This window comes from Arvicanthis niloticus, chromosome X (genome assembly GCF_011762505.2).
Source record: "Arvicanthis niloticus isolate mArvNil1 chromosome X, mArvNil1.pat.X, whole genome shotgun sequence".
Lineage (NCBI taxonomy): Eukaryota > Metazoa > Chordata > Mammalia > Rodentia > Muridae > Arvicanthis > Arvicanthis niloticus.
In genome coordinates, this window is record NC_047679.1 from 99450560 (window position 1) to 99465003 (window position 14444).

Here is a 14444-nt window from a genome sequence, read left to right on the forward strand (position 1 = left end):
GCAGGAGAGAAGCTGTGTTTCTGATGACAGCATGGCAGAAATTGTTACTAGGTTTTGTGTTTTAGTTAAGCATATCCCAGTGTTGAACCATTGCAGTTAAAAGTAAGGTGGCATTGCCAGTTGTTTTAGAGGATTGCTGTACTTTTGATACACCACGAGAATGCCTGTGAGTGGATAGGGAGGATAATTTTATTAATTTGAAACATCACAAAAGCTGTCTGGGTTTCCAACATGGCAGTGATACAGATTTTAAGCAACATCTAGTTTATACAGGTATTGAATTAATATTTTGATATTTCATGCCCAGTTCAATACTTTAAAGCAGAATTAGGAAGAAAGCAGTAAATGTTATAAAATGCAGTGAAGATACATTTGGAAATACAAATTCCTTCATAACAGCAAATGTTTTGCAGAAGTGAAGCAGCAAATATTAATTTTTCATAAGGTAGCATGCACTTGATATAATTCGATGTAATAAAAAAAAAGCTGCTCAAATTAAGTGTTACAAAATCTATACTGTTTCAAGTTACTTTGTAAAGTAAAAAAAATACATAGAAATGAGTCATAGAATCTTAACACTTTAAGAAATGTGATCATTAAAGATAGACTTTGTAATGGTGCCTTTAAAATATACACATTCACTAAAGCAAGGGGTAAAGTGTAAATGACAAGAAAAAAAACCCTTAGATATTTATATAAGTCAATTGATTATTAGTCCTTTTTGAAATCCAATAGAAGTTTAATATGTTCAGAACTGAAAAAATAACAGTAATTTTGTGTAACATAAACGAATTGTAGTCTTTTGGATTTGAAGTCTGGATAAGAGAATATGACATTGAAAGTTAAACTGGTTATTTCGCAAACATTTACTGTGAAGAGTGAGTGCACTTGCTGTGCCTTGGTGATTCTTGATGACCAGGTGTCTACAAGGTAGATGGGAGCACCAGCATTTGTCTGCTGCCTCCAACCATCAACGATGGGAGACAGCGAAATGGGCTGGAAATGTTTCCAGTGTGTGTGTCCTCGTGTTTGCACAACTATCAATTAGGCATCCTCTGTAGCTCCTGTACTTTTACATAATACCAGTGTAGGATTATCAATCTTCTTTTAAACCGTTTCTCAGGTTAAAATAAAATTCCACTGATCGTGTTCATGCTGGAGTGAAGGTATGGGTGCCAGAGTGTTTTAACTCAACAGCTTGATGGTTTAAAGCTCTGTTATAATTAAAACAACCATATAACTACCACAATATGCCAGATGGGTTTTAAATGCATAACACTTAAGAATTTGTCACGTTGGCAATACTTTTGAGGTCTTGAAGACTTGAAATGGCATTATAACTTCATAATCTTAAATTGAATGCTGTCACAATTTGATCTCAACAGAAAAAAAGTACCAATAAGAGCAGTGGCATTAAAATACAGATGAGTTTTCAGTGGTGGGGTGCAGGGTCGTGCGGTTTGCTGGGGTTAAAGCACAATAGCTGAACATTAAATAGTCACAAAGATAGGTAACAATTCATACCATGACCCAATCTAATCTAGCATTTTTAAACTTTGAATTTCAACTGTAAGATTTATATCTCCAGTAGCAAATGTGTTTTGTAATAATGCAACATGTAGTAGGAACACTGTCTCCTAAGTTGTCAGATGTATACTGAGATCTACTGAAAACAGCACACGTTGCTCCATATTTCAGTGCTTCTCCATCAGTCCTGATCTCTCACCACTCAAGATAAGGGACTATTGCACGTTTCCCCTTAGAAGGTGCCAGTCACAAAAGCTGAGCTGAATGATCACAACAGCCATTTTCACAAGACTCGAAGAACAGAGTAAAGATATGGGCAGCTTTTTTCAATATTCAAACACGAGCAAACAAAAAGCCAGAACTTTCTGTATTGGAACTACTGTGTAGCCCAATCAGCTAGGAAATTTTCCTAAGAGTGACATTAACGGTAGGGAAAGATAGGGCCTGTAGACCAGGTGGTTCAACCAAGGTGCTATCATGGCCATCTACCAAGGGCCTGAAGACAACAGTCCTTTACATAAAGTAAAGCAGATGGCAGCCACACTTGGACTGTATAGAAGTGGAGCATCAGGAAATGCAGATCTGAAGAAGCCAAGCTTCTTGCTGGACTGGCTCCTCAGCCCTGCTTAGTGAACTTCCTATCTTGGAAGTACTGGGTTTGGCCTAGCCAATCCTGCCCTTCCCTGATAATGAATAAGTTTCATCCCTATCTTTCCCTAGCTTGGCAAGCTGTCGTAAAACGTTATGTAGAAGAGTCACACTTTAGATGTACCCTACACACTTCCACTAGAGCAGAAATACAAAAGCCACAATAATTTCAATAGCTGACAGGTATTCCTCTTTAAGGACTGTAAGGTGGTGGCTTTTCAAAAGGCGGGTAGTAGGGTGGAGAATAACGGGGTGGAGCACTGGAGGACCACATGTAGCTGGGTGAAGGAGAAGGCGATTGGGGCTCCTGCTCATCGGAGAGTCCAGAGGGAGGAGAGGATGGAAAGACACCGGAATGCTGTGTAATGAAGAGAAAACAGCTCAGGCAGTGAGTTTGCAATTCCTTTCATAGCCATTAGTATTTAAAATGAATATACACCAAATTGGTTCCTGTTTAGAATAGCTCTTAAATCTTATGGTGTCGATAAAGGACATAAAACAGCCCCACATCAAGTCACTCAGGCTAAAAACACTGGGGATCCTCCCCCTTTTCCCCTTTAACTCTACATCTAGACAGTTACTTGATCCTGTTGCTTCTGCTGTGTGGCCTCTTGAAGACATTGCTCCATTTTTTGGGTGTCATTCAGCCCATCAGTTCCCCTCTCCTAAGAGATGCTTTAAGCATTACCACTAGTCTTTCAAAATGTCGGGGGTTTAAGAATGTTTAATGAGGTTAAGTAACTGATCCCTAGAAAAAACTTTTCTGTAAGAATATGTCAGTGGGAAGTCTAGGGGCCAGGGGCCCATGTTACAGACTAAAACAGAGGTTAGACAAATCAATTGGCTTGCTTGGGTCCCAGGGTATGAAGTCCTATTCCTTATAAACTACTATTCCTTTCATTACCCATACATACCATAGATCAGAAAACAAGGCTTAACAAGGGCATGAGGGTGAGAAAACCAATGATAAGAATGAGGAACAATTTGTCAGTTTGCCAGAGAGAGACTGAAAAGTCAATTTTACTTTTTGTTGCCTAACTTCAGGGAAAGAGCTATATGGGCTTTTTAAATGAATCTATTGAGATATTAGAAGTATAATACTAAGCATGATGTCCCAAACTCAGAAAGACAAAAACCCCATATTCTCTCTCATATGGAGATACTTAATCTGTAAAGAATGAAGGGGCCAGTTAAAGTGTGCGTAAAACATCACCATAGCCTTGCTCTAGTATGATTGGAGGGAATGACAAAGGCAGTAAGAGTTAAGAAGACCCTGAACTGGGTCGCCTAGTCAGCACACAGAATAGGAAACCTGCAGGTGTTCTAGTGTATCTGGGCTCCGTGAGTATCTGGTACTTTTTTAGAGCCACTTACACTAAATTTTCTCAAGAGTTCAAGTACTATTTCAACACAGAAGTGAGGTGGAAGGGGGTCATACTTTGGATCACACCATCTTTCCATGCTTGTAGCAATGTTTGGCCAACCCTGACATAAGGCTTCCAGAGCATGAGACTAGTTGGCAGAGTCTCATCCCCAGGCCAGAAGTCTATACTCCTGAGAAGACAATGACTAGAAATTCCTAGGTCCTGTATGAGACACTGAAATATCTGCATCACAGAATGTTAGGAGTGAAGAAAGTTGCCACCCTCCTCTTCCTCCTTCACCCTATCAATTTTCTGAGTAATGACTAAATAACTGGGCTAGAGAACCTGAAGAAACTAAAAGCAATACAGTAACTTCAGAGACTAGACCAAGAGAAGCAAGATGTCTTCCTAAGCTTACACTACCCCCTTCCTCCAAGAAGATATCCTTTACTAAAATAGTCCAGTTTATGTTATTTAATAATAGGTATGTTCTAAACACACACACACATTGCTAGATCACCGGGCAAACTTGTTCACTTAAAGTAAGGTGAGTGTGGTATCAGTCCTGTCACCATCCTGCCCTCAGCACAATGAAATGTGAGTAAAATAACCCCTTCCTAGGCTGGGTGTAGTGACAAAGGCTTTTAATCCCAGGTGGCAGAGGCAGGTGGATCTCTGTGAGTTCCAGGTCAGTCAAGACTGCATAATGAGACCAGGTCTCAAAAACCTAACTAACTAACTAACTAACTAAGTAAGTAAGTAACTAACCCCTTTTGTCTTTAAATTGCTTTTGTCAGGTACTTTATCACAGCAATAAGAAAAGTAAGTATATCCTCCTTTTCTTCTCTCTTGTCGCTTTCTTCTAGTAAGAATGTTCCTCTTACTCAAAGAGGAAAGTAAAACCTACACAGGGAAGAATCTCTGTGCCTCAGCATATATGTGGCACTCTGTCCTAAATCCCACTATAGAGATGGCAAGAGGCAGCCGAGTACTTTTAGATGTTCATGGCCACAGAAGGGAAGGACATGTCCCTGCAGTAGCGCTGAAGTCAGTTGCTTCCTGAGAGCCATACAAAGGCTCCAGTGGGTGGCAGCTGCTGTGGGCGGCAGTTGTACACTGATAATAAAGAAGCTGATCCAACAGCCTCTGTGTACACTAATAATAAAAAAGCTAGTCCAACAGCCTCTGGGTCCTCACTTCTCAGTTTCATGCTGGTGGTAACTATCAGAGGGGTGGGCAGCAGACAAGAGGTGATCCTCATTCCCCTCCAAGATCAAAACTGGAAATCTGGAGGATACATTTGAAGCTTCCTGGCAGGGCTAGGGAGCTAACTGGCTGCAGTCCACATACCCTTGGGAGTTGGAGAAGAAAAAGGCCCACAGTACCAGTGTGTAGTTTCCTAGCAACAGGCAAGCACCTTGGGAAATACTTGGCTTTGTTGTAGCTAGAGAACTGGCTTGGTGTGTTTTTGTTCTTGGGTGAGAGTTCAATTTCACTGATGCTTTGAATCTCTGCACACCACAAAGCACGAGGAACATCTAAGTAGTCAGCCCACTACTGGCCTAGTCAGCTCTGGCTTTCTGAGATGCCTCTAAGGCCTGGGTGACCTAGAGACCACCCTCTAATATTCCTAAGAGGGTACATAATGTTCTCTAATGGTGCTAAGTGGGAAGCTGCCCTTCATGAACACAGGTATCTCTCTACACCGCCTCACCTGCCCTGTGCCTGTCCACATCCTTCAACATCTATGCACTTCTCTCAGAAGATAAGCACACCTCTCTTTAGGAGGTCTATGAACATTTTATTCCAAAAGGTTCCCTGGTGACAAAAGGTTGCCTAGTGACAATGACTAGTTAGAGAAATTGTGTCTCAAAGGCAGGGGACACTCCAAGATTTGTTGGTTTTTGAAAACATTTCCCCTGCATTCTGCCCTTGAAATAAAAGGTTAAGGATATGGAAAGAACAGCAGATAAAAGGAAGAAGAAAATGCAGACTAGAAAAAAAGAATAATAAAGGGAAATGTTGAAAGGGAGGGGAAATAAAGAAAAGGCGGAAATGGCTTTCTGAGCTTCAAGGCAACCTGCACCATCAACTCCTCCCACCCCCACAGGGTTGAAGCAGCCCTTTTATTAAATGAGCTCAATTTATATGAGTCATTTTTTTAATGGCTTCAGTGAAACATCATGTACTTTCAGGTGCTGAATAAAGAATATAAGTAGCGCCATTTGCATTTTTCATAGGCTGAGACTTTTGAACTTAAACTTGGAAATTCACCAAATGGAGAAGAAGGAAAGGAGAGGAACAAACCTAACATTCCAGACTGGGACTAATGCCTGGGAACCTTTGAGGTTTTAGATAAAACTACACTGAGTTCAATTTCTGTAGGAACTGGTAATGCCCTATAGAATCTGGGCTAAGCTGAAACCTAAGGGGCCCTGGGGAAATGATTTCAAAAGGCAAGAGAAGTGGTACCAAGAAGACGAGAGTAAGCAGGCTGAAGCCATCTCAGCAGATAGCCTCCCTCTTTTGAAGTATGGAAACTTCATTAAATGTGAGGACACATTGGAATGTAAAACTGAAATAGTCTGTCACCTCACACTCAGGGCTTACAACTTCCTGAGGGCCAACTGACCCAAAACAAATCCTTGCCCATTTCTGACCACAAGAAATGTTTCCCAGCCTTCCTAACTGGATCATTACTCAGTGAAGGCATAATTTTGAGGGACGAAAACAAAACTCGGGGGGGGGGGGGGGCAGTGAGACGGCTCATCCTGTAGAAGCACGTGCCACCAAGCTCAATTTACTCTCACACACACACACACACACACACACACCACACACACACACACACACACACACACACACACACACAATTAATTCACTAACCTCGGAGTAAAAAGGAAATAGAAATGATCAAATCAGAGTCACAGAGATAACCCTATTTAGAAATGAACAAAATGAAGTCTTTCAGAAGAAAGTCTTTCAAAGTCTGATTATAATGAAGGTCATTGTCAACCTGAGAACACTGCTTTTTTATTTATGTAGGATCATATGCAAACATTCCCCAGCCTGTTGGATGTTTCATTGGAAGACTGGTATTTTCTTCTTAGAAATTATAAGTGATTGTACATTTGGGAATAAAAACATCTTGAACTTATATACTAAGTTCTAGAAAAATATATTCCCTCCAAGACCTATACCATAAAACTCTAAAGGCTCCAAGTAGGAAATACAAAAGACGGCATGAGCCTAAGGAAAGAACCAGAAATGTACAGGAAGCAAACATCTGAGTGGCCCCTGAATTGGGAAATGGATGGGGCAAGGGAACCTCCTTTCAGGAGAGATCAACTTGATAATCTAATGAAAAAGAGTAAATAGGACTTTCCTGAAGTCATATTTAGAAACCTCATAAAGAAAAACAAACAGTAAGAAGTGTAGATATCTTTAATTTAACCAGGGAAAGGATTCTATAGGCACTCAGATTCATAGCTTCTCCAAAGAATTCTCCAAACTCCTGTCAGGAACCAGCAGTTATGGGTAGAAATGCTTGTCCTCCTCTTCTGACTTATCTGAACTTGAAGTCACTTTACCTCATCATTATTTTGTCATCACAACTTGACAAATTGCAGTGGCAAGAGTATTTTATTGATGTATAATTGCTCAGAAAATAATACTTGTTATTGAAAAGTAGACAGGCTTATAATCTCAGCACTTGAGAGGCCAAGGCAAGAGGATCATGAGTTTGAGGCCAGTCTAACTATAAGGTGAGACCATGCCTCAGACAAACAAATGAAAAAAAAAAAAGGACTCTATAATCCTTGATAATCTTGTTACAAACCCAGAATGGAGTGGGGTTTATTTTGAAGGTAAAAACATAGATGCTTTTTAATTTTTAAATATATACATATATGTCCATATGTACACACATGTATGCATACACATTTTCTTTGTGTGTGTGCACACACATATGCCATGGATATGCACATTGCCACTTGTGGAAGCTGGTTCTCTCCATCATGCAGGTAATAGGGATTGAACTCAGGTCATCAGGCTTGGAAGTAAGTGCTTTTACACACTTAACTATCTCAACTTCTCCAGAGTAAATTTTGTAAATTTTGACTGGGTGACTAAATTGTGATTCCCTCTCTGGATTCTTTGGGTTAAGTACCCTTTTCTCACACCACTTATCTACTCTTTTTTGTCATGACTACTATCCTCTGAATCATCCCTTAAGTCTCTAGACAAATCATTTAATATAAGGACTGTCTTACTCTACTTCTATAGCCATACCCCCCCAGCTCCAGTATCTGACCAGGCATTGTTTGAGCTGAAACCAACAATCCAAGTCATCACTGAAATATTTGCCAATCTTATTTTGATTCCTGGGGTAGGATTTGAACAGAAGATGATGGACAAATATATATCTGAATATCTTAAAGGGGAGTTTCCTATTAAGAGTTTGTGTTAACTGTCACACTAGATATTATTATCCCTAGTTAGAAGGTGCATCACAAAGTCTAACTTCCTAAAATCAATACAATTTAGTTTGATATGAAAATGAAAATAGCTCATGATGGAGGCTCACACCTATAGTGCCAGCAGTCAGGTTGAATCAGAAGTACTGATACAAATTCAAGGCTAGCCTTTCTATATAGTTCAATCCCTGGGACATTCAATCCCTGAGAAGGAGAGAACAAGTTTTCCTCTGACCTCTACACACATGCTGTGGCACACACACACACACACACACACACACACACACACACACACACACACACATTTTTAAAAAGAAAAAGAAATAAAAAGAAGGGAAGAGAAAAAGAGAAGAAACTTGTTTTCTGCCTACAGCCTCTCTATCTGAGGAGTGTTTGTTTTACTATGTAGGCTCTAAGAGAATGGTGCCATCCCTGTCTAAATGTCAACAGAGTTGAATTCTCTTCAAAAATAAACATGTTGTCTCTGTCACTACTGACATTGTACCTGTCTTGAACATAGTTACCACCTAACTGGTTAAAAAAGACTAAAGAAGTATTTTTGTGGCTACAAGGCTTTAATGCAAATTCCAACATAATTTTTCTAAGCCTTAATGCTTTCTCCTGGTAGTGATACTGCATTTGATGGAAGTGAACAAGTCTATGTCTATATTACCCTGTTGTAAAGCTATAGACCTCTCCAAACCACATGCAACTAACCGTTGTAAAGTTTTAGCTACTTTTGGTAAACTAAAACTGAAATCAGGTTCCCCAAATATTCCTGCTTACCAAACATTAGCTACAAATATCTCCAGAAAGTTTGTGTCCCTTTGCATCATTTATGGGCTCTAATCAATTGAAGCAAAAATCATTTTGAGTTTTTGATTGACCAGATTTTAGTGTAACTAGATTTTTATTTGGTTAATGGTTTTCAGAGGTTCCCCTAAAACAAAGACCTGGTCTTTGTTCAGATGGGGCTGATTTGGTCCCCAGCACTCAGAGGAGGTGATACAATGTTTAAAAGCACAGTGTGACCAGTTGGTCGCAGACTGAAGTATCCAAAACTGAGCAAGAATAGCTCTCTCCTGTTTAGAAACTTGTTTTGACCCCCCTGGGTTTTGTCATAGTGCAGGAAAGCTTGGAGCACAATAACCGTTCATTTGTAAAGACCCACTTGATGTGTTTCTCCAAAGTGCCTCCTCAGTCTGTGTGCTCTCAAACACAATGGATCCCCTTTATGCTTCCATTTCCCTGCACTTAGGCACAGATGAAAAGAAAAAGGTTGAAAGTGCAAATTCGGTAACACTTTTTCTGACCTGTATCATAAGGCAAAACAACAAATGAAACGAAACAGAAAGTGGGGAGTGCTGTAAAAGTATTTTCTCTATGTTGTTCTAGTTAGGATGCTTGAAAAAGTCTTCCTCTTTGGAGAGTTGATTCAGACCTCTTTGTGGCTCAGAGTTCCCTTATGTCACATTTCAGGGCTATGCCTCTCCCTATAGCAAAAGCGAGTGTTGAGCAGGGGATTTATAGTTACTTATTCAAGCTGCCATCTCTCAGCCAAATTATATTCCCTTAGTTTATTTAAATACAATTTGAGATACCTTACTCTTATCCTCCTCTGTTTTCCTCCCATTTCTATTCTTCTCTCATGCTCGACCCACTTTCCTGTGTCTTCCATCCCTGCTGGTCCTTAATCTGCTCACTGGTTTCTACACACTGATAAAGGCGATCAGGTGTAGAGAACCTGGGCTAATCCCTTTCAATTCCAAAAGCAAAGAGAAGATTCTATAAATAAGTCAAGGACAATAAAAAGGACTGTGTTACAGCTCAGGGAATAAAGAGGGTTTTTTTTTTTCTCTCCAAACATACCTGAAAGTCATAAGCAGAATACGGCGGCAGATGAGGAGGGCTATGGTAGTAGGTATTGTACGATGCCACTTGGGGACGCGCATAGTAAGAAACAGTTGGGTGGGCATTTTCAACAGAGCAGTTTAGTGCTGGAAGAGTAGGATTCTGCAGAAAAACAAGTTACAAACAATATATTACACACCATCATTGGGTGAATGGCTAAATAAGCCACAGCACAGATATATAACAACGTATCACTGAGCTATCGATAAACAAATATTCAGAGCTGTAATTAGTGACAACGCTTTCCAAAGTATACTGTTATCTTTTATGTGAATGAGTCTTTTGCCTCTATGTATGTCTGTGCATCCATGTGTGTGCCTGGTACCTAAGGTGGTTGGAAGAGAATGTAAGATTCCCTAGAACTGGAGTTACAGATTGTGAACTGCCATGTGGGTGTTGGAAATTACAGGTCCTCTAGAAGAGGAAGAGAAACTAGTCCTTTTAAACACCAAGCCATCTCTCCAGCCCCTGTTGTTATTGTTATTTTTTAAACTACTGTGGATATAGAGATATAGTTCAGCATTACATTCGAAAGGCCTTGGATTCAATCCCCAGTACTGAAAAAAAAAAAAAAAAAAAAAAAGCTACTGTGATAAATTAATAGAGTGCTCTAGTTCATGTTCTGAAAATCCCAGTTTTATATCTATGTGTGTAAATACAAAGACATTACTCTGGAAAGATTCACTGCAAACTGTTATTTTGTAGTTACCTCTGCAGAGGGAAGTAATATTAGGAAAAAATGGAAACTCTTACTTTTTAATATATAAGACAATATTTTTGCAATCAGTACACATTGTGTCACTTTCCTAAAGCTTTAGATTTGTTTTAGATTCATGTATTTTATGTTTGTGTATGAGTGTTTTGCCTGTACATATGTATGTGCACCTCATCCATGTGCATGCCTGGTGCATGTCAGATGGTCCAGAACTAGAGTTACAAATGGTTGTGCCCCACCATGAGGGTGCTGGGAACCCAAACTTGGTCTTCTGCAAAAGCAACAAGTGCTCTTCACAAATGAGCAATATCTCCAATCCCCTCCACCTTAAAGATTTATATTTATGTATGTGTGCATATGTGTGTGCATCCATATGTGTGCATGTGTCTGCATATAAGCATGTGAGGACATGAATGTGGCAGTCAGACAATGGCATTGGATCCCCTGGAGCTGGAGTTACAGATGGTTGTGATAGGTGCTAAGAACTGAGCTTGCCCTTAACCTCTGAGCCATTTGTCCACTTTCCCCACCTCATAACTTTTTATCTTGAAAAATCCAAATCTACCAAAATATTGAAATCATTTTAGTAATGCTTTCATTCTTTTTGCAAATAAAACAGTGTATGAATGATTTTCTGTTATCATTATGACCTGCTGACAGGTGTCACCCTTTCAGAGTCAATGCCACTGTTGTCCAGGTTAGAGGCCTGCTCATTAGTTCCCAGGTAGAAGCATGCTTTGTGACACATGGATCTAAGTACAGGGTAAATGCTTTCCTTTTCTATGGAGCAAGTGGACCATGCCACCGGACAGAAGAACTGGTAAGGTTGAGTGAACTCAAAATTGAGAACAGTTGGGCAGCTCCCTGCCAAACCCTACCTGATCTGGAACACAGAACCACGACAGCCCACTGAGAGGACCATGGCAATAAGTCATGGTAGCATAAAAACCTGAGTTCTCCATGCTAATGAGGTATCTGGATAGGCCCAGAGTGATCAGCCAATGAACTTCCCTTCCTGGGCATTCCTTCCTGATAAAGGTACTGAATCATTGGTTCACCCTAAGTAAGGTATATGCATTCAATTCACCATCAAATAAAGCACTTTGAACAAGCAAGGATCATCTCTTCATCAAGGGGAGGGGTGGAGTTTCAGTGTAAAGACTGAGCCTAAATCTCCGGGAGAAGGCTTTCTCTCTTCCAGTCCCTCTCTCCATACTCTTGGCACTTGCTTGAAACCAAACTGGGTTCTGCCCTCATCTAGGCTCTGCCTTTCCCTTCCTGCCTGGCATGTGGATGCCCTCGGGATAAGCTCGGACCAGGGACCCGTTCTTGTGGCATCTGGATACACAGACTGGGAGCCACAGCAATCATCCCAGAGTCCCCTGTTTCCCAAAAACAGGGGAAAAGTACAGACTGAGGACCCCCATTACAGACTGTGGGACTGTGTTCTGCTTCCTCTGAGTGCTCTGTTGGCACTCTGGACACTCCAGCATCGAGGCAGACATGCAGCCCTGCACTTTTGTATCTTCCATGTCATAGAGCCTGCTTGCATGGATAGTCAAGAATGCCTGAAAGATGGATGTCTTCCTTCTAGTATATATCGACACCATGTTATCACACAACAGGAGCTACCTCTGCAGCAGTGAAAATGTGGGTAAGTTTCTGCAGCAGCACAGGTGATCACGCATCTGGGTGTTGGCAGGGAAACTTCATTGTAGAAAGTTTCTGCACAGTTCTGTTGCTCTGCTGCTTGGAGTGGGTTAGTTTAGATCCCTAAGGGTGTGAGATCTACAGGCCCCAGTCATTACAGTGCACCTCACAGACACCTTGTGTGTGGGAGAGGCCTGAGATCTTGCCTTACTTTACAGAGGAAGAGTTCTGAGAAGTCCCGTTATCTCTCCACCAAAATTCCAAGAAGACATTTCACCCCTGAGGAAGTGTAGGACCGTGAAAGGACAGCATGGTTTCTGGTCAAGCACCAGCTAGAAATGGCCAGAGACCCCTGCAGGTTAGAGACTCCACAGGTTTCCCTGCAAGGAACGGCATACATTTTGCCACGCTCCCAGAATCTAGGCTCCTGACACGAGGCCAAAGACCTCCATTGATCAGAGCTTTTCAGTCACATAGGGCAATGCCCCCTGGCCCCTTTACAGGTAGAAGGCAAGACTACAGGACTGGAGCCTCAAGATAGATCTCCATATTGATGAGATACCTAAAGGCCAGAGGGCGTAGCCAATTAAGCTTTCCCTCCCAGGCCCTCCTCCCTGCAAAAAGTATTTAACCTCAGGCCCTCCCTGAGAATACTGGGGTATAATTTCATCCATTTTCCTCCATGACAATAAACATCTTAAGACCATAACCTATCTCTCTTCTTTGGGACCCACTGTGGGGAACTGTGGAGAAAGTTTTCAACTACCTCTCTATGCTTCCAACCACAGAGGCTACCAACTCAAGCAAGCAAGCCGAGCAGCCCAGCAGCCATGACCCAGCCAAGCAAGTCGTTGCGACCAAGAGTCTCATCCCCTCAGGACACAGCCAGAGCTTCTCCCCCTCTCCGTGGGACCTCAGACTGTGTTCCTCACCCCCCCCCCCCAAGGGAGTCCCTTGGCTTCACATAGCCCTACATCCGCCCAAAACTGGGCACGGAGTGAACACAGTCAAATTCCTGTGCCTTTGTCCCTCTGAGCCAATGGCCCTAGCCCCTTGGAGGGGCAGATGCTGAACCCACAGGACCCACACCCACACTAGAACCCTACAAGGAAGTACCAGAAAGTATGTTTCTTTGGTCTCCTATCCACCTGAAATGTACTCTGCCAGCTTTTACAAAACAAAACTAAATAAATCTAAATAATCTAAATAAATAAAATCTAAATAAAAAAATCTAAATTAATCAAGCCTAACCATAGGAAAGCAATCCAACAATGTAAACTGTATCTATAAAAAAAAAATTCCTGTACATTTAATACATTACAGGTACAGGATCACATTTGAAAGAAAGTTAACTATTACAAAGAAAGACATACAGAAGAAACATCAAAGGAAGACCAAGTGAGTGGGTGTTGGAAAGCTGCTGAAGAGGCCAAGCTAGAGGGGATTGAGGAAACCGGCAGGGGAGGGAGTCAAGGGTCAAAGACATGAGCAGGCATGATGCAACTTAGATGGCCAAAGGATGATCTGCTTCTGTTTCAAATAGATAATTAGGATCCGAAAACATGCTTGTCAGTACTTATGGGTGTGCAAGTGTGTGTGTGTGTGTGTGTGTGTGTGTGTGTGTGTGTGTGTCCATTGAAATTCTGGAGCTCCAATTGTAAGATTTCCTTCCCCATTACTGATCATGAACTTTCTGAGCTCTAGTCAAACAAAAGGTTCCTAGGAGGCACAGGAAATAGTGACAGCAATCTTGCCTGGACCAAACTGGGTCTACTGAGACAATGGTCATGGATTTTGCAAAGGATGCCGCTATTATTCTTCTCTAACTTATTCTAAAATAAGAGACGCCACTTAGGAACCAATGCATGGATATATGTTGACTATTTCAAGATTCATCTTAATCCTCATGTCTTTGATCAAGCAACATTTGATCAAACCATTTCCTTAGGACCACTCTTGAGCACGTCTGGTTAAGATGTGAATACGTCCCTTTTTTCATTTCAGGACTCTGCAACAACTCTTTTAAAAAAAAAAAAAGAAGAAGAAAGAAAAGTGGCTCCTAGCCCATTGTATGGAAGTGCTGCCAGCTCACAGCACTTGGCTCCTATCTTTGCATCAGCCAGTACCCATGAGCCTCCCTACAGATTACAGGGC

At 41.3% G+C, this 14444-nt stretch overlaps 1 protein-coding gene across 4 annotated transcripts in view; it reads right to left on the minus strand.

Annotated features, from left to right (window-relative positions):
- Nucleotides 1-167: 167 nt before the first annotated feature.
- The window catches only part of Tmem255a (transmembrane protein 255A), a 51222-nt gene continuing 36945 nt past the window's right edge, over nt 168-14444 (minus strand). For all 4 annotated transcript variants that reach the window (XM_034485035.2, XM_034485034.2, XM_034485037.2 and 1 more), the window contains 2 exons: nt 9884-10027; nt 168-2533 (listed from right to left, as the gene is read on the minus strand). In XM_034485035.2, coding sequence (XP_034340926.1) covers nt 2369-2533; nt 9884-10027 — 309 coding nt within the window. In that variant the 3' untranslated portion in view covers nt 168-2368. The remainder of the gene's footprint in view (nt 2534-9883; nt 10028-14444) is intronic.